Source organism: Xyrauchen texanus, chromosome 8, assembly GCF_025860055.1.
Source record: "Xyrauchen texanus isolate HMW12.3.18 chromosome 8, RBS_HiC_50CHRs, whole genome shotgun sequence".
Taxonomy (NCBI): Eukaryota; Metazoa; Chordata; class Actinopteri; order Cypriniformes; family Catostomidae; genus Xyrauchen; species Xyrauchen texanus.
The window spans coordinates 42,100,574-42,119,884 of NC_068283.1; the positions used below are offsets into that span (position 1 = coordinate 42,100,574).

Sequence of the window (19,311 nt, forward strand, 5' to 3'; positions counted from 1 at the left end):
TATATATATATATATATATATATATATATATATATATATATATATATATAATGCTGATAGAAATAAAAATATAAAAAATACAAATAAATAAAAAAATATGGATACCTACAAGTTAGGTTACTGATGTTGCAAAAACCAGAGCATAGCTACACTAGCCAGTATTTTTATTAGCTTGGTGGAAATATTCAGAAGTTCGGCAGCTCTGTGGTGTTTAAGGTGATGAATGGCTCTAAATGAGCTCAGGATGAGATTGAATTTCATATGCAGATGGTCCCGGTTCCGCCAATGGAAAATATGCCATATTAGCAGATGCTTTCTTATCCAAAATTGGGAGAATTTGAAGGGAAAAGAGTCTGAGAATGTTTGATCTGCAGTAGCACTTTATGATGGCCATATGAAAGAGCCGTTCAGCACAAAGTGCTGCTGTTGTGTCAGGTGGAGACCTGAATCCTGCTAGTTAACAACCAGTGAGGTTTAAAGACAGCAAATCACACTAAAACATCAACATCAGCTAATCAGTGTGAACAGCCGGCAACCGCACATTGCACAAATAAACCAATGGGAAAAGTCTCATTAGTCCAATGACACAAGAGTAGGAAGACCAACCGGAACCACCTTCTTGCACCCGTCTGTGACCTTCTTCTGGAGTGACAGATACTGCTGTCAACAGCTTACCCACTTCTTTTCTATAATTTCCCCTGGTGCTGAGTCACAGAAGCCAGGCGTGTGCAGAGGGGTGACTCCAACCAAATTTGTCCATGTGTATTCAGCTCCCTATTTCTGTGCAGTATGGCACTCTGAAACTCTGGTCTACAGGGTAGGTGTTAAGTTGGAGAAGGAATCTTACACCAACTCCTCACAAACCAATTGGTTCCTCAAAGCTACACTGAAAACAGGCCTTGAGATTTGAAGTGTTTGGGAAATGGATTCAGTCACCAAAGCTTTAGTTCAAAGTAACCACAAATCTTGATGTTCTTGTACAGTTTCCTAGAGATTGAGGCGTTTCTTCAAGCCCCAATGTATGATTGTCCTGAGGCAAAAGAAGCATATTAAAACAGCCTAAAATAGTTTGCTGGTCTTAGCTGGTTTAAGCTGGTCTTAACTTGTTTAAACTTGTCTGCCGGCCAAGCCAAGCTGGTGTTTAGGTGGTTTAGCTGGTCAGCCAGCTGTTCTTACAGCCTCACCAGCAAAAAAGTGCTCTTAAGTGTCCTACTAAAACCAGCCAGTCTGAGAGATCTGCTAAGACCAGCAAACCAGCTTTGGTTGGTTTAAGATTTTTTTTCCAGGTGAAAATTCTTGGGATGTGCTGATACCACAGATGCTAGGTTTCAACAGGGCCTTCCAGGTTCCTTCTCAAACATGTTTGGAGGGAGATCACAGCACAGGCGGCCATCTTGGCTCTAAGTGTCAGACACATGTGCGTGTTTAGCTAATTAGCTAGAAAAAGAGCATCTCTGGGCAACAGCTTTGGTAATGAGGGATCAGCACCAAAATGATCATCTAATATCTATGTATCCACCTACCTATCTACCCATCCATATACATATCTACACATCCATCTACCATCTATCTACACATTAATCAATCATCTATGTATCCATCTACCCATCTACACATCCATCTACCATCTATCTACACATTAATCTATCATCTATGTATCCATCTACCTATCCAACATCCACCCATCCATCTATCATCTATCTATCCATCTACCATACATCAATCCTATATATCCATCTGCCTATCTATTCATCCATCTATCCATTCATCTATCATCTATGTATCCATCTACCTATCTACCCATCCATCTATCTACACATTAATCTATCTTCTATGTATCCGTCTACCTATCTACCCTTCCATCTAACCATTAATCTATCATTTATGTATCCATCTACCTATCCAACATCCACCCATCCATCTATCATCTATCCATCCACCATCTATCTACACATTAATCTATTATCTATGTATCAGTCTACCTATCCAACATCCACCCATCCATCTATCATCTATCCATCCATCTACCATCCATCAATCCTATATATCCATCTGCCTAGCTATTCATCCATCAATCCATCCACCCATCCATCTACCATCTATCCATCCATCTACCAATTCATCTATCATTATGTATCCATCTACACATGAATCTATCATCTATGTATCCATCTATCTATCTACCCATCCATCTACATATCTACACATCCATCTACTATCTAGCTACACATTAATCTATCATCTATGTATCCATCTACTTATCCAACATCCATCTACCATCTATCCATCCATCTACCCATTAATCTATCATCTATGTATCCATCTAATTATCCAACATCCATCTACCATCTATCCATCCATCTACCCATTAATCTATCATCTATGTATCCATCTACCTATCCAACATCCATCTACCATCTATCCATCCATCAATCCATTAATCTATCATCTATGTATCCATCTACCTATCCAACATCCATCTACCATCTATCCATCCATCAATCCATTAATCTATCATCTATGTATCCATCTACTTATCCAACATCCATCTACCCATCAATCCATCTACCCATTAATCTATCATCTATGTACCCATCTACTTATCCAACATCCATCTACCCATCAATCCATCTACCCATTAATCTATCATCTATGTACCCATCTACTTATCCAACATCCATCTACCATCTATCCATCCATCTACCCATTAATCTATCATCTATGTATCCATCTACTTATCCAACATCCATCTACCATCTATCCATCCATCTACCCATTAATCTATCATCTATGTATCCATCTACTTATCCAACATCCATCTACCCATCAATCCATCTACCCATTAATCTATCATCTATGTACCCATCTACTTATCCAACATCCATCTACCCATCAATCCATCTACCCATTAATCTATCATCTATGTACCCATCTACTTATCCAACATCCATCTACCATCTATCCATCCATCTACCCATTAATCTATCATCTATGTATCCATCTACTTATCCAACATCCATCTACCATCTATCCATCCATCTACCCATTAATCTATCATCTATGTATCCATCTACTTATCCAACATCCATCTACCTATCAACCCATCCATATACCCATATACTATCCAACCACCCAACATTGACATCTAAATATAATACAGTATCAGATATGCAGGACGAGTAGTGGTTCTCTGCTCCTCCGAAAAAATAATTGCCAGAAATAATCGCATAAATGAGGAACATGTGGATTATCTTGGCTGTCAGCCGTCAGCCTTTACCTGGCCAATGCTAATACAAGAAGCTATGTGACATGAGAACGCCTGGGAACCTTAAAGATACATTAAAACAAAATGCACTTAAACATGCCAAAGCATGGACAGAGAAAACTGTTACACATGTGCAGCGAGATGAGAATCGGGCCAGGCTAATAGTTCACGGTCAGCCATGAGGTAATATAGATCAGCAGATGAGTGTGTTCACAGGAAGAACAGCAGGCAGGTAATGCTTAAATCACATTTTCCTCTTTTTCGGTCACACATTTCAAGATGAACACCCCCAAATTTTGCGCAATTCAGCCAATGTCCTGGAGCAAAACATTAAACTTTATGAATGTTGTATATTATTTACAAATTTTGAAATTATAAACCGTAATGTTTGTATTGCATGTTCCTTAACTGTAAACACTGTGTATTTCCCCTCTCATATTGAAATTACACAGCTAGGTTAAATTGAAATCTTGACGCAAGCTATGAGTGCTTAGTATTTATTTTCTTTTGATAAAAAAAAGGTCATGTTACAAAGCCATAAACACTGAAACTATTGCCTAAGTCTGTCTTTAGCTCCCAGATGTTTAATTATACAGCTCTCAGTGATTATTTTGGAGACTATAGTAGTGCAGAAACAAGTACATCTGTCCTCAATTATTGACTAGAAGTTTCCAATCTGCATCTGAACAGTACATTGGTTGTTTATGTCATATTTTTTAGTAACTTTAGCCCATGGGACAAATGTATACCCAACAATGTGCTCTTTAGTATCTGCAAATGCACGTGTGCATCGCTCTTAAAAAAACAAGCAGTTGCCTAGTTTGCCCTGAATACTGCGTCCAAACCAGCATCTTTATCCCCTCCTCTCAAACCCATTCCAAAGCTTCTCTTATTTCACTAAAAGCAGCAGAAGCTGAAGAAGAAATCGAGAAATCTGTCCCCTGTGTCCAGAAAATATTCCCTTTCCTGTCTCTGCTGGCTGCCAGGGACCGCATCGCTCCGTCTCTGCAGCCAGTGCGGCACAAAACTATGATGAGTATTTTCAGCTCTGTAATTTCAAACACACACACGTAGAGGTATAGAAAGGCACATGCATCAAGAAAACAAACCTTTGTGACCCGAGTGTCCCACCTAACCCTGACACCTACTGCTAATCTATTAAATTAACAATTTCTGCTAAAAACAAGGTCGACTTTTACTAATTGGTTTAAACCACAATAGGCTCGCCACAGAGTGAGAATGTAATAGGCGACCACAACTTGTGGGAGCAAAGGATGCTGGGAAAGTACCTAAGTTATGCCCATCAAACCTGGTGACCCCAAAGATACCCATAAATTTAAGGAATACAAGTTAAGCTCTATCGACAGCATTTGTGGCATACTGTTGAATCCTACAGACAATTATTTCAACTCTTCCCTTGGTTTGTTGAAACAAACAGGAAAATTGTGGTTACAGTAAAGTAATTACAATGGAAGTGAATGAGGCCAGAGTTCTGGAGGGTTCAAAACGCAGAAATGTGAAGCTCGTGTTGTTGTTAAAGCGCCTGCATGAATTGTTCAGCTAAGATGTTTATTATTTTAGCCCAAATGTCCTTTTGAAGTGGGACAACTTTTCTTGGGGGATGAAAATTTGGTTGCGCATTACGGAATTCCTGAGTTAGGAATGAGTGCTGCATGTGTGTGTGTGTGTGTTTGTTTATGTTTGTTTTATGGTGAGATTTACATTAAACTATGTTGACTGTTCAAGCGGTTCCCGCTTCCTCCTTGCCCATCCTTTAACTGTTACAGTGGTGCCAAAACCCGGGAAGGAGGAGGGATGCGCTATCGTGGAGTCCTCACAGCTGCCGTCCGCCAGGGGATGGAAAAAACACTTCCCTCCACCAGAAAGGGGAGGAGCCATTTGTCCGCCAGGGGTTGGACACATTGCCATCTGCCCGGGGAGGAGCCGCTTTCATCCAGCAGAGGGCGGACGAGTGGTTGAGGACCAGGCGACAGCATGTCTGGGGAGCAAGTTTTTTCTCTCTCTCTCTGTGTTTGTGTCTCCCGCTCGCCCTATCCCACTCCCTCCTCCTTCTTGGGATTCGGCACCACTGTAACTGTTAAAGGATGGGCAAGGAGGAGGCTGAATAGTCAACATAAAGTTTAATGTAAAACTCAACATAAAACAAACACGCTGTCGCCTGGTTCTCAACCACTCCTCCGACCCCTGGCTGACGGAACGGCACCTCCACTTCTCGGCGGATGGCAGCGGCTCCTCCGACCCTTGGTGGCCGGCAGCAACCCCTCCATTTTCAATAAGACACTAACAATGGAAGTGAATTGGGCCAGTGCATAAACATTCACACACTGTTTCAAAAGTCTCAGAGGAATCTCCTCAACAACCCACTAGAATTGAGGTATTATTCATGTCTGAAGTACGAAGTGTTGAATGAGTTATAAATAGAAGTTTAACACTTATGGTTATGGGGTCCAATCACATACTACAAACTAGCAATAGCAAACACCAGTCTAATCTGAGCTTTCAGCGATTTAGTGCAAGTTAGGCCCTTAAATGCACATTTAGCACATACAAATAGGACATTTCCATGCGAGCAAATTTCCACGATTTTCTCCCAGCAAACTCACACAGCTATGCCAGCTACCTAAATTCAGCCATACATTTGAATACATGCACACGCACACTGATTACAGATCATACTGGTGCCTTCTAACAGAGAAAATTACACAGTTTCACTTCTTCCCATAAATACTGTGTACACCGGACTGTAATTAGCCTCTATTTTAACCTACCTGTCTATATCAGACTATCTGTCAAAGAAAAGCGAGCATACTTTGCGGCCATTCCATAAACGGACAGTTTTCATCACCTGGCGCATGAAAGTATTGTTTTATGGGTGTGTGTGTGGTGGCACAAGCTCTGTGATGATAAAAGCTGCGATTCACATGAGGTCAAGACTATAAAAAAGGGCCCGAGTAACTCGGCGAGTATTGACACTGACTACATCCCTGGAGAATCCAAGGCGTGCTGAGTGACTCCAGCCAGGTCTCCTAAGCAACCAAATTGGCCCGGTTGCTAGGGAGGGTAGAGTCACATGGGGTAACCTCCTCGTGGTCATGATTAGTGGTTCTCACTCTCAGTGGGGCGTGTGGTAAGTTGTGCATTGATCGTGGAGAGTAGCATGAGTCTCCACATGCTGTGAGTCTCCGCGTTGTCATGCACAACACCACAGACACGTAGAATGCGTAAAACTCAGTGTAAAGGGATTCATTAATTAAAAGGGAAAGGCTAGAACCGGCTAGACGATATAAAAAATATTTTAATTATAAACTGAACCAAAAAGACAAACACACACAGGTGTCGGACAGCTGCCCGTAAATCTCTCTATCTGTCGCACTGCCGTCTTCGGTCGGCCTTTAATTAGCCTGATTAGGGGGCGGGGTGCGCGGAATCACGACCCGGCCCGCCCTCCGCCCTGCCACACTCAGTTTGCAAAAATGTAGTTACATGAACTATAATTCTGTGAGACTAGGTTGAATCTAGAAAGCATTGAACAAGCTAAAACTAAAGTAAATCTAACAGTCGTAGAGTGAAAACTGAAAACGTTTTACGAAAACTAAAAAAACAACTAAATGAAAACAATTACGTTAACTGGCATAAATTAAAAACATACATAATAGTACAAATCATTGCTCCAAAACAAAATAAATGACCATAAATGTTGTTTTTGACACACAGTACATTATAAAAAATTTTACTTTTGCAATTCGACAAATTTGCAAATGTCAGATACCAATCGCACAAGACGACTCAATGATAATTCAATGCTGTTAAAAAATTTTTATTATATTGATTAAAGAACTAACTTTGGCAACCCTTAAATACTACAACTAAAATAAAAACCTAAATACCCTGGAAAACTAAAACTAAACTGGAACGTTAACGTCATGTTGGAATTACTGTAATTATGAGATGACAACTCACATTTTACTCTGAGCACTTCACGTAATCAAACTCAGAACAAAGCCGGACTAAATTAAAATAACATGGAGTAAAATAAAATGGCATATCAAACGAAGAGTTGTACGAAGACGTGAACGTGAGGTCGGAATTTAGTAAGTACAGTAATACACGAGACAACAAAACGAACAAAACAAAAATAATTGAAAGACAAATAGGGATGTCTAGAAAAATTGTATATATATATATAATAAATAAAATATTAGAAACCACTCTGACCCTGTTTGGGACGGGCGAGAGGGTGTCCGTGCCCGGAGTGGACGGTTGCAGTCAGCAAGAGATCGTGGTCATGACAAGAGTTCAAAAGAGAACAAAGCGTAACACTGTGTGGAAAACGGCAATTATAAGTCTTGTGAGGTGGTGTTTTGTTGGGTTGGCACGGGACGGCCCGTTTGAATGTGATGCTAATGGCGGTGGTGGGCACCCACACACACACGTGCCGCACAGTGCCAGCTGGATGCGGTCTCAGAAGCATCTGACTCGACAAGTAAGGCCAGAGAGAGAGAGAGAGAGAGAGAGAGAGAGAGAGAGAGAGAGAGAGAGAGAGAGACACACACAGAGAGAGAGAGAGAGAGAGAGAGACACACACAGAGAGAGAGAGAGAGAGAGAGAGACACACACACAGAGAGAGAGAGAGAGAGAGACACACACAGAGAGAGAGAGAGAGAGAGAGAGACACACACACACACAGAGAGAGAGAGAGACAGAGAGAGAGACAGAGAGAGATTTCATAGATCTTCTCTGTATCTAACCAGACTGTGATTCTGCAATTTCAGTGAGAACCAGCAAAAAATCCAATAACCTGACACTCCAAAAACACACACTGGCACAGATCACATAAGAGTGTGTGTTTGCGATCATGATGCGGTGTCAGATGTCAGGCCTAGCGCTCTTCTGTGACACTAATCTCTTCAGTAAAGCGTCGGAGCATTGTGTGTTTATTCAGAAAGCAGCGTGGGTAATCTATAATCCACTGTGACCCTATCTGATTCCTCTGAGCTTCTATTTACCTACAAAAGACATCACAAATACAAAGCGACTCACTCTTGGAGAAACCTTCAGTGAGGTCACACCTCACCACTGACGAAGGCTGTGGGAATGTTTAGTCTGATCCGACCTGAACTTCCTCGTTCCTGCTCAAATCGGTAAATTGATTCGCTCGCAAACAGTAGCTGCAGTGATTGTAGACCGTTTTCATCTGTCACATTGACTCATGCGGTCATGGCCACACTGGTATGGCACTGAATTGCTTCCCAATGTTTAACTGGTTCCCATGGATTCACTAGCTCATGAGAAACAACAAAGTGAAGGAATCAATAAGCAAACGGGTCATGCTAGCATTCACTGCGCTAGCTAATTCATAACAGAAAGAGATTCATTTAACCTGTCTAATTCAGTTGGGTTTACTTAATTCAGTCTGGTTCCCTCTACTTAAAATATTTAAGTTGCGATTACATGGAAATTATAAGTTCAGTCAAAGAGGTCAATTTAAAGCTTTGGCGTCTTCAATATTTTCAAGTTAAGATCAGTTAACATGCATGTGTACTACAAAATCAAAACCTTAAAGTTCTACCAACTTAAACTTGGAGATTATTAACTCAAAAAAATGGGTGTAACGGATTACCCCAAATACTTGAGTTCTACTGACAAATAAGTGTTTAGAGTGATCAGGCATCATGAACTAAAATTGAACAAAACATTTTGATAGCATTAATTATTCTTGATTCATTTATAAAAATACAGTTGTTCATATATTTGTTGCATGATGCATTATCAATTTTCTAATGATTATTTAAAATGCTTTAGTGTCTGTTGAAATGAACATTAAACACATTAGTAGCGCTGTGGTAAAGACATTGTCTATCACTCCTGGAGTTCGCTTGTTCGAATCCCAGGGTGTGCTGAGTGACTCCAGCCAGGACTCCTTAGCAACCAAATTGGCCTGGTTGCTAGGGAGGGTAGAGTCACATGGGGTAACCTCCTCGTGGTCGCTATAATGTGGTTTGTTCTCGGTGGGGCGCGTGGCAAGTTGAGCGTGGATGCTGCGGTGGATGACGTGAAGCCACACGCGCGCCACCGGATTGATGTCACTATGCCACCAAGAGGACTTAAAAGCCCATTGGGAATTGGGCATTCCAAATTGGGAGAAAGAAATTCCAAATATTGCATACACCTCTTCTGAGTTCAAAGTCATTTTTTTTTTCTTTTCTGTGGTTTAAAGTAAAAAATGCCATGTGGTGGAACCGTTCGGAGACATTAAAACAAATAAGCCTCTTTAAAATCTGAAACTCTTGAAAAACAAATGTTGGCCCGAGTAGTGCAGCATAATGTTTTATTATTATTTCTTTAAAAAAACAAAAACAAATCGTTTGAAAATTGGAAAAACTTCTGTCTACCAAATCAAAGTCGGGTGATGTAACATCAAGCAGGTAGCCACGGTGTTATCATGACGCAAACAAAAAAACACAAGTGTGTGTTAAGTGTTTAAATATTTGCAGATATTTTGACATTTTTATGAAAATTCATATTTGGTGTAAAAAATTAATAAGTGGAGTAACCCCCAGAAAACTTGATGGTCATAGTAATAATAATAATTTTATTTACAAAGCGATTTACGCGGTCATGCACAAGGTGATTTAGCGATCACGCACAAATACATTTAGCGATCACGCACAAAGTGATTTAGCGATCACGCACAAGGCGATTTAGCGGTCACGCACAAAGTGATTTAGCGATCACGCACAAGGCGATTTAGCGATCACGCACAAGGCGATTTAGCGGTCACGCACAGAGGGATTTAGCGATGACGCACAAAGAGATTTAGCGATTACGCACAAAGGGATTTAGCGATAACGCACAAAGTGATTTAGCGGTCACGCACAAAGTGATTTAGTGGTCACGCACAAAGTGATTTAGTGGTCACGCACAAAGTGATTAGCGATTACGCACAAAGTGATTTAGCGATTACGCACAAAGGGATTTAGCGATAACGCACAAAGTGATTTAGCGGTCACGCACAAAGTGATTTAGTGGTCACGCACAAAGTGATTTAGTGGTCACGCACAAAGTGATTTAGCGGTCACGCACAAAGTGATTTAGCGGTCACGCACAAAGTGATTTAGTGGTCACGCACAAAGTGATTTAGTGGTCACGCACAAAGTGATTAGCGATTACGCACAAAGTGATTAGCGATTACGCACAAAGTGATTTAGCGTTTTCAAAAAGATTCACATTTCTGCCTTTAAACCCTCCAAAAATTGTCCCCATTCACTTCGATTGTAAATGCCTCGCTGTAACCTCCATTTTTGGCTTTTTAAAGAAAAGTAGGAACGAGTAGCAATACATTTGTGTGGTAATCAACATGTCACAAACGCTCTATTGATTCCTTAATGAAACTTCTAGAACCAAAAGTGTATACGGAGTAAGATCGCTAGAATATGAAAGGTGACATCAGGTCAGAGGGTCATTGATATGACGTTTACTCTCTGAGCTCATGAGGAAAAGAGGCGGGTCAGGAAGTTGGATTAAGAGAGGTCATTTCACAGTACCTGAACAGCTGACGTCTGGGCCCGCGGGTCAAAGATCCGCAGCTTTTTGTCCTGCAGAGAAAAGAAAATTATCAATACTTTAATATATTGTTAAAATGAATAGCAGGCGATCAAGACAACATTGACTAAGAAGACAAAAAAACAAAACAAATAAATATTATATTGAATATTTTCAAACATACTACTATTAAATTGTATTAAATCATTACACGTGGGCACTGGTTTTTGTAGAAATTAACCTCTTAACAATATCACATTTGGTACTGTGGAAAACATTTACATTGAATTTGCCCAAAATATTAATATGACCTCCTTAAAATTCTTTGACACTTTCAGAATTGAAATGAGTACTATGATTTTCTAGGCATGTCTTGATGGGCCTCAATCGTTATAAGGTAAAAATGGCTTCATGTGGTATTTGTTACGAGCCAGTCGAAACAAATGGCAGTCTAAACCCTAAGCTGTGGGACTATCACTCAACGTCAAAACCACTTCAGTCAATCAGTGACCATCACACGACCCCGTTACACGAAAATACAGCCAATCAGGAGAGCGTCTGCCCTCGGTGAGGGGAAATGAGAGCTAATCTGAACAGCCTGTGACCGCCGCTGCCTCATTCACTCATCAGTCAACACAACAAACCTTTAATGAAGACCAGAGACCGACACATTCACTCAAGAGTCCCACAAATCCACACACACACACACACACACACACACACACACTGAGTGTTATCTCTCATTATCATGAAAGAGAGGTGGGCCCGCACATACACTGGCGAATAGAAACATGCCACACATGTCGGCTCTGTACCAATAACTAGTGAAGCTCCCTTGCTAACGCATATATGCTGCATGCAGCTGCCTTCTAAGGGGCTGATGACACCAAAGGCATTTCCGAGTCTGTCTGACTTGCATTTGTTTTTCTAAACATCCACTAAAAAGACACCTTTGATGGTTCCACCACATCCCGCTGAATTCTTATCTCAGGCCTCAGCGATGCGTTTTAAAGATGCCGTGTCGAGTAACAAACGCTTCCATTTTCAGAAACGTGTCTAGAGATGCCCGCGTTCGGTTCCATTCTTACAGCCGCGTCTAGTTATTTCAACACCAAGAACATTTGGTTGGAACAAAAATGCTTTTGTGTTCATCCGCCCTGTTTTATTACTTTTCTTTCAAACGTACGCATGCGCTAAACGGACGTCTTTGACTGTTCTCGCTGTTTTTCAGCGTCTCGCGCCAAGAGCGCTGCGTTTTTAAGACGACGTGTCAAGTTAAAAGACTTTCAGACTTTTTGTTTGTTTGATTGTTTTAAAAACACGTCTCGAGACACCTGAATTCTGATCCATTCGTTGAGCTGCTTACAACTTTATCACAAAAGCGCGATCATCTCTAATGCCGTCTGTTCACACAAACAACAGACGATAGACCCGGAAGTCATTCATTTCCAGTTGAGATTTGCACGGGGGTTGCGCGAGGTTCCGACTTTTGTGAATGGGGCTGTAAAGGGATTTAGATGGACAAGGGGAGGGAAACAGAAATAATAAAAATGGGGGGGTACTTCCTGTAACAGTGTAGTACCCCCCAAAAAAACACTGTAAAATTTAAACGAGAGGGAAAAGGCCAACGCGGAGCGGCAGTGAAAGAGAGGAGAGAGAGATGAAAAAAAAAACACTCGCCAGTTCTCCGATGTGCCGTAGCTTGTTCCTCGGCCACTCCTCCACCCTCTAACAGACGAAAGCCGCACCTCTCCGGGCGGATCGGGGGCAGTCCTCCAGCCCCTGGCGGACGGAATGCCCCGCCGCGTTCTCGGGGAACAGAAGGGGTCTCCCCCGCCCCTGGCAGCGGCCCTGACGGCTCCAAGCGGTAGATTAGGAGCCCCTTCTCCCCTCGTGTTTGGCGGCCATTCCTCCGCTTCCAGGCGGACAGGCTCCTCGTCCCCCCGGCAGTTGGCCGCGGCTGCTCCGTTGGGGTGTACGGTAGTGGCGAGAACTCTACTACGCCGTATCCCTCCTCCTTCCCGGGTTTCGGCACCAGTGTAAAGGGATTTAGATGGGCAAGGAGGAGATGAGAACCGGCTTGACAATATAAATAATAGTTTAATGAGAAACTTAAACAAAAGACACAAACACACACACATGACGGACATGTCCGTAAACGATCTCTCTCTCCCGCACTATCCTCCGCAGTCGGCCTTTATCCCTCTCGGAGGCTTGATTAGCCTGATAAAGGACCGAGTGTGTAGGATCACGGCCCGGCCCCGCCCTCCGCCCTGCCACAGGGGCCAATCCATAAATGTCCATAAATATCCATAATCACCGTTTTAAAAGCATAGCCACAATACATAACATTTATAAAATTGCTTATTAATCTTATCTGTGAAAAGTTACATCTAATATTAAAACTTTGTTGCCATGACAACATAACACCATCAAACCATGTAATCTAGTATGCGCTGCAACGCCGGTAAATTTCAGATTTGTCACACTAAAATCATAATGTTTCGCCTTGTGGCTCTACTTCTGAAACAATGAATACTTCTATTGTTAGTGCCTCATTGTAACTGCAAAGAAATGTTTAACTGTTGACTACATCTACCCTTGCATAATGTATACCGTTTTACATATTATATATTAAAAAGTAGGTATTACTCGAGCGTATACCGCGCAGTGCGGTAGTAGCCTATTTCAAGCATAGCCGGTCACTACATAGTGCATCAAAACCCTTTATTTCCAAAAAGATCAAGGAACACCTTGTGATTTTATGATAAGTACCCTTTATAAGGATAGATCATGTTATTGAAACTATAGTTCATCGCACTGTGTAGTTATGGTAAACGGTATTTTATTTGCTGTTTACATGTTAATACTCTCATGGGCAGCCCACACACAAGCCTGTGCAATCCCCAGACCGAGAGGGGATTAGTTTTACACCCCGAGCATTCAGACGGGACCTGACAGTCCATACGCATATGAAACAGAATGCAAAAACATGATCCCAGATCAGAATCTATACTGCTTTAAATAAAGGCCTGCATTTCTACAGGGAAGGTTTTATTACAAGTCCACTTAAACAGAACAGACTACACACAGACTGACCTGTCTGACCCCCAACGCCCATCAGAGGGAAAGAGAATAAAACTGCACAGTGTTGTAAATGAGAAGCATGCCACACACCAAAAAGCAGGACCTGATCAGTGTGTGTGTTTGTGTGTGTGCGCGCAGAAGCAACAGCTGTTTAATCAGTGTTTCAAGTTTGAGCTTGAATTGCGAGTTCACACATTGAATTGAATGAGTTTCACTCTCCTGTGTATCCACACACACAAAACAACTGCACATGTGCCAAAGTAAATATTCAGCAATTCTCACTGCTGCTACAGACAACAAACTCCGACTGGTTTTCCTGAACTTTAAAAAAAATGGAAAAATTCTGATATCGAGAGCAAAATTTGGAAGCAATTCCATACTGATCAATAAACAATCAATTAAATAAGGAACACTGGTAAGAGCTTAGAAGATTCACAAAGCACAAAAGGGCAGCATAAAAGCACTTTATATATACCCAGTGGTTTAATCCATGTCTTCTGAAGCATCCCAATCGGTTTTGGGTGAGATTTGGGCGGCTGTGGCTCAGTTGGTAGAACGGGTCGGCCACTAATCGCAGGATTGGTGGTTCAAATCCCGGCCCACAAGACTTCACATGCCGAAGTGTCCTTGGGCAAGACACTGAATCCCAAGGTGCTCCCAATGGCAGGCTAGCACCTTGCATGGCCATTGCATACCACCATTGGTGTGTGAATGTGTGTGTGTGAATGGGTGAATGAGTCACAGTGTAAAGCGCTTTGAATACCGTTAAGGTTAAAAAGGCGCTATATAAGTGCAGACCATTTACCATTACATTTCCTAGTGCTTGACGCATGCACAGAGCGCTAGATACCGCTAGGAAGTGTAACCAAGCTTGCAATCATGATCATCAAGGAGACTGCTGATATCAAGGTTTTTAGTGAAAAGGGAGTTACATTTTAGTCTGTTCCCACCCAAAACCGATTGGATCACTTTAGTAGACATGGAGTAATCCACTGGGTTCAGTATAATACTGTGTAAATCGCTTTTATGCTGCCTTTATGTGCTTTGTGAATCTTCAAAGTTCTTCCATACCAGTAACCCACTGGAGTCTTATGGATTAATCTTATGATGCCTTTGTGTGCTTTTTTGAGCTTCACATTTTTGGTCACCATTCACTTGCATTGTATGGACCAACAGAGATGTTCTGCAGAACAAAATAAAGCCATACACATTTGGGATGGCATGAGGATGAGTAAAGGATGAGATAATTTATATTTTCGGGTGAACTATGTCTTTAATGCTAGCATTGAATCCGCTTTATAAATAATTTCCACGTTGTCGAACATAGCCGCCAAATTCATACTGCAGTGATTTGTGCGCACATAAAACGAGGCCTGTCATGAAAGCGCTCTCCATTGGCTGCTCTTCTTGCGTTCAGCTAATGGGGAAAATGCACATGTTGGCAGTGCGCATTGGCTTTAATAAGGTGGACTTGTGGAGATTGTAAGGTTATAAAATGTTATGATAAGTCACCATGAAATGCCAGGACACACAGTGGTCAGAGTGCCCATGCTGACCCCTGGCCAACACCAAAAGTGCCACAATGGTCATGTGAGCATCAGAACTGGACCATCAAGGAATGAAGGAAGAAAGTGGCCTTGTCTGATGAATCACGTTTTATTTTAGATCATGTGGATGGCCATGTGCGTCATTCCCTTCTGGAAGAGATGGCAGCAGGATGCACAATCGGAAGAAGGCAGGCCGGTCGGAGGCAGTGGGATGCTCTGGGTAATGTTCTGCTGGTAAACCTTGTGTCCTGGCATTCACACGTATCACCTACCTAACGACTGTTGCAGACCACGTACACCCCTTCATGGCAACGGTATTCCCTGATGTCAGTGGCCTCTTTCAGCAGGATAATGCGCCCTGCCACACTGCAAACATTGTCCAGGAATGATTTGAGGAACAAGACAAAGAGTTCAATGAGTTGACTTGGCCTCCAAATTCCCCAGACCTCAATCCGATTGAGCATCTATGGGATGTGCTGGACCAACAAGTCCGATACATGAAGGCCCAACCTCACAAATGACAGGACTTAAAGGATTTGCTGCTAACGTCTTGGTGCCAGATACCACAGGACACCTTCAGAGGTCTCGTGTAGTCCATGCCTCGACGGGTCAGAGCTGTTTTGGTGGCTAGAGGGGGACCTACATGATATTAGGCAGGTGGTTTTAATGTTGTGGCTGACCAGTGTATGTATACACACACACACACACACACACACACATGTATAAATAATGTATATACTGTATATTAGCATTATTACCATTAATAGCATCATTTGTCCTTACTTATTAATATAGCTGAAAGCACTATAAGAGGAAAATAAAGCCATAATTGATCAAACTTAAATTTGAGAGACCAATGACTCACACTCCACTTGATATATCAACACCATTTTCCATAAACTGAATGAAATGATAACATTGCTCCTGCCAAGCAGAAACCTTTTGTGTCCAGAAATAGAAACACTACTGAAGTGAAGAAAACAGACGGCGGTTGAACGTTTCCATTGAACCACAACACAGAATCATACTGACACATCTGGCTATTTGAAGTGTAATCTTGGTGTTAATGATAATGTGATCATGTACAATTCACATATTTCAAGTAAATGACTGAAGGCTGGTTTTCATGGGCCAGTGATAATTGATTTCCTCAAAAAGATTAAATCATAAATTCTCTCAGTCGAATGAATGATGCTCTGTCCGGGAGCTCCACAGAGTCTAAAGACACAGGGACAGGGTTTATGTAGTTTTACCCCTGTGGATGTGATAATGATGTTTTCTGGTAATAAACACAATCCACTATGATGAGTTGGGTTACTTGATGAATAATGATCCACTATGATGAGTGAAGAGATTTGCGCGGGAAAAAACAAACACTTTGGCGACATCTATTGGGGTGAATATGCAATTACACCACAAATGCAATAGAGAATTGCCACTTTTGGGAGGTAGAAGAGGCCAGTAAAATTGCTCTTTTTACACAAACAAGCCCAAAATGAGTTGAAAAGCTAAACAAGGGGCTATATTAACAGCTGGTGTTTTCCAGGCCTTTTTCTCCATCTCATGAAGTCAACAGCTTAAAACGAATATTGCCGTTTCAAAGCAAGTTGAGCTCAATGTGTGACATAATGGCATAAAGATTACCACAAAAATGTATTTAGACTCATCTCTCCTTTTCTTTAAAAAAAGGCAAAATCGTGGTTCCAGTGAGACACTTACAATGGAAGTGAATGTGGCCAGTCCGTAAATGTTCAAAACTCTCACTTGTTCAAAAGTATAGCCACAAGACATAAACGATACGCATGTTAACATGACTTCAGTGCGATAAAATCACTTACTAACATTGTGAATGTGAATGACTTTCTATCTTTTGCAGAACACAAATAAGATTTTTAGAAAAATATCTCAGTTCTGTAGGTCCATACAATGCAAGTGAATGGTGGCTAGAAATTTGAAGCTCCAAAAAGCACATAAATGCAGCATAAAAGTAATCCATACGACTCTAGTGGTTTAATCAATATATTCAGAAGAGCTATGATAGGTGTGGGTGAGAAACAGATCAATATTTAAGTCCTTTTTTTACAATACATTTTCCTCCCGGCGCTTATATGCAATAAGAATGCAAATCACCAAATACAAAAGAAGAAGAATGTGGAAGTGAAAGTGGAGATTAAACTTAAATATTGATCTGTTTCTCACCCACACCTATCATATCTCTTCTGAAGATATTGATTTAACCACTGGAGTCTTATGGGTTACTTTTATGCTGCATTTATGTGCTTTTTGGAGCTTCAAAGTTCTAGTCACCATTCACTTGCATTGTATGGACCTACAGAACTGAGATATTCTTAAAAAATCTGCAAAGCCCATCCCTGCGCATCAGTGCCAACTAATTTCGAAAGATCCCCGCAATTTGAGCTGCATAGGGGCACATGACAGGGGTGTAGAAACTTTGGCAATTGCCATTAGACATCATCCGCAGATTCCACCCTTAAGCTTAGGTCAGGTAGATCATATATATCTCTTTATGCTGATGAAGTTCTTCTGTACCTTTCAGATCCCGAGCACTCTGTTCCCCCTCGGTTGGATTTATTAAACTCATTTAGCAGCGTTTCTGGTTATTCTGTTAATTGGCAAAAAAGTGCATTTATGCCCGTCAGTGACAATATAGATCCAGTTGCCATGCAAGAGTCAGCCATTTCAAATGGCTTTAGACAAGATAATGCAGATCAATGCAAGTGAATGGTGACCAGAACTTTGAAGCTCCAAAAATCACATAAAGGCAGCATAAAAGTAATCCATAAGTCGGCCGCATTAATGTCATTAAAATGGTGATCCTTCCACGATTTTGATATCTTTTGCTAAATCTGCCTTTTTTTTCCCCCAAATCATTTTTCAGAACTCTTGACTCCATTATTATGCCTTTCATCTGGGGTTTTAAAATCACCAGAATATCCAAAATTCATGTGCATAAACCCAAACACATGGGGGAGTTCACCTTCATCATTATTACTGGGCAGAGAACTGCAGAACATCAATGTATTGGCGGGATTCTTTTCCGGGCATTGTTCGAGCAGATACCCCCTCTTGGCTAGCGATAGAACAAAGTGCCATTCACTTTCAGCACCTTTGTCTAGCAAAGAGGTTCCCAAAAATAATTTTATCCTTAACAACTCTATCAGAATATGGTACCAGATCAGAAAGGTAATTAAGTTTACCAAGTACTTCCCTATTTACTCCTATCTGTTATAATCCGTGGGGCGGCTGTGGCTCAGGTGGTAGAGCGGGTCCGCCACCAATCGCAGGGTTGGCGGTTCGATTCCCAGCCCACATGCCGAAGTGTCCTTGGGCAAGACACTGAACCCCAAGTTGCTCCCAACGGCAGGCTAGCACCTTATATAGCAGCTCTGCTGTCATGTGTGTGTGAATGGGTGAATGAGACGCACTGTATAGCGCTTTTAAAATTGCCGCTATATAAGTACAGACAATTTACCATTTTTGTTTTATAATCATGCGTTCAAACCTTCACTTACAGATCAAGTTTTTAGGGAATGGCAAGGTAAAGGAATTCAAAGTATGAAAGATGTAAATATTAATTTTTATATTTACAAGCTTTTGCCTCATTTGCTCAACTCAGCGAGAGATTCGACCTTCCCTCTTCTCATTTCTTCAGATATCTTCAAGCTAGGGGGGGCTTAACATCCTTATTTGTAAATGCTTTTAAAGCTAATACAGACTTTTCATCCCGTCACTTGAAAACTGCTTGGGAAGAAGATCTACGGATTCAGGTTTCCGAGACTGATTGGGACAAATGGCTTCTATCTGTTTAGTCCTGTCCCATAAATTCAA

At 41.4% G+C, this 19,311-nt stretch overlaps 1 protein-coding gene across 2 annotated transcripts in view; it reads right to left on the reverse strand.

Moving 5' to 3' along the window:
* The window catches only part of coro7 (coronin 7), a 157,193-nt gene that overhangs the window by 122,615 nt on the left and 15,267 nt on the right, over window positions 1-19,311 (reverse strand). For both annotated transcript variants that reach the window (XM_052131344.1, XM_052131343.1), the window contains exon 7: window positions 10,831-10,881. In XM_052131344.1, the coding sequence (XP_051987304.1) occupies window positions 10,831-10,881 (51 nt within the window). The remainder of the gene's footprint in view (window positions 1-10,830; window positions 10,882-19,311) is intronic.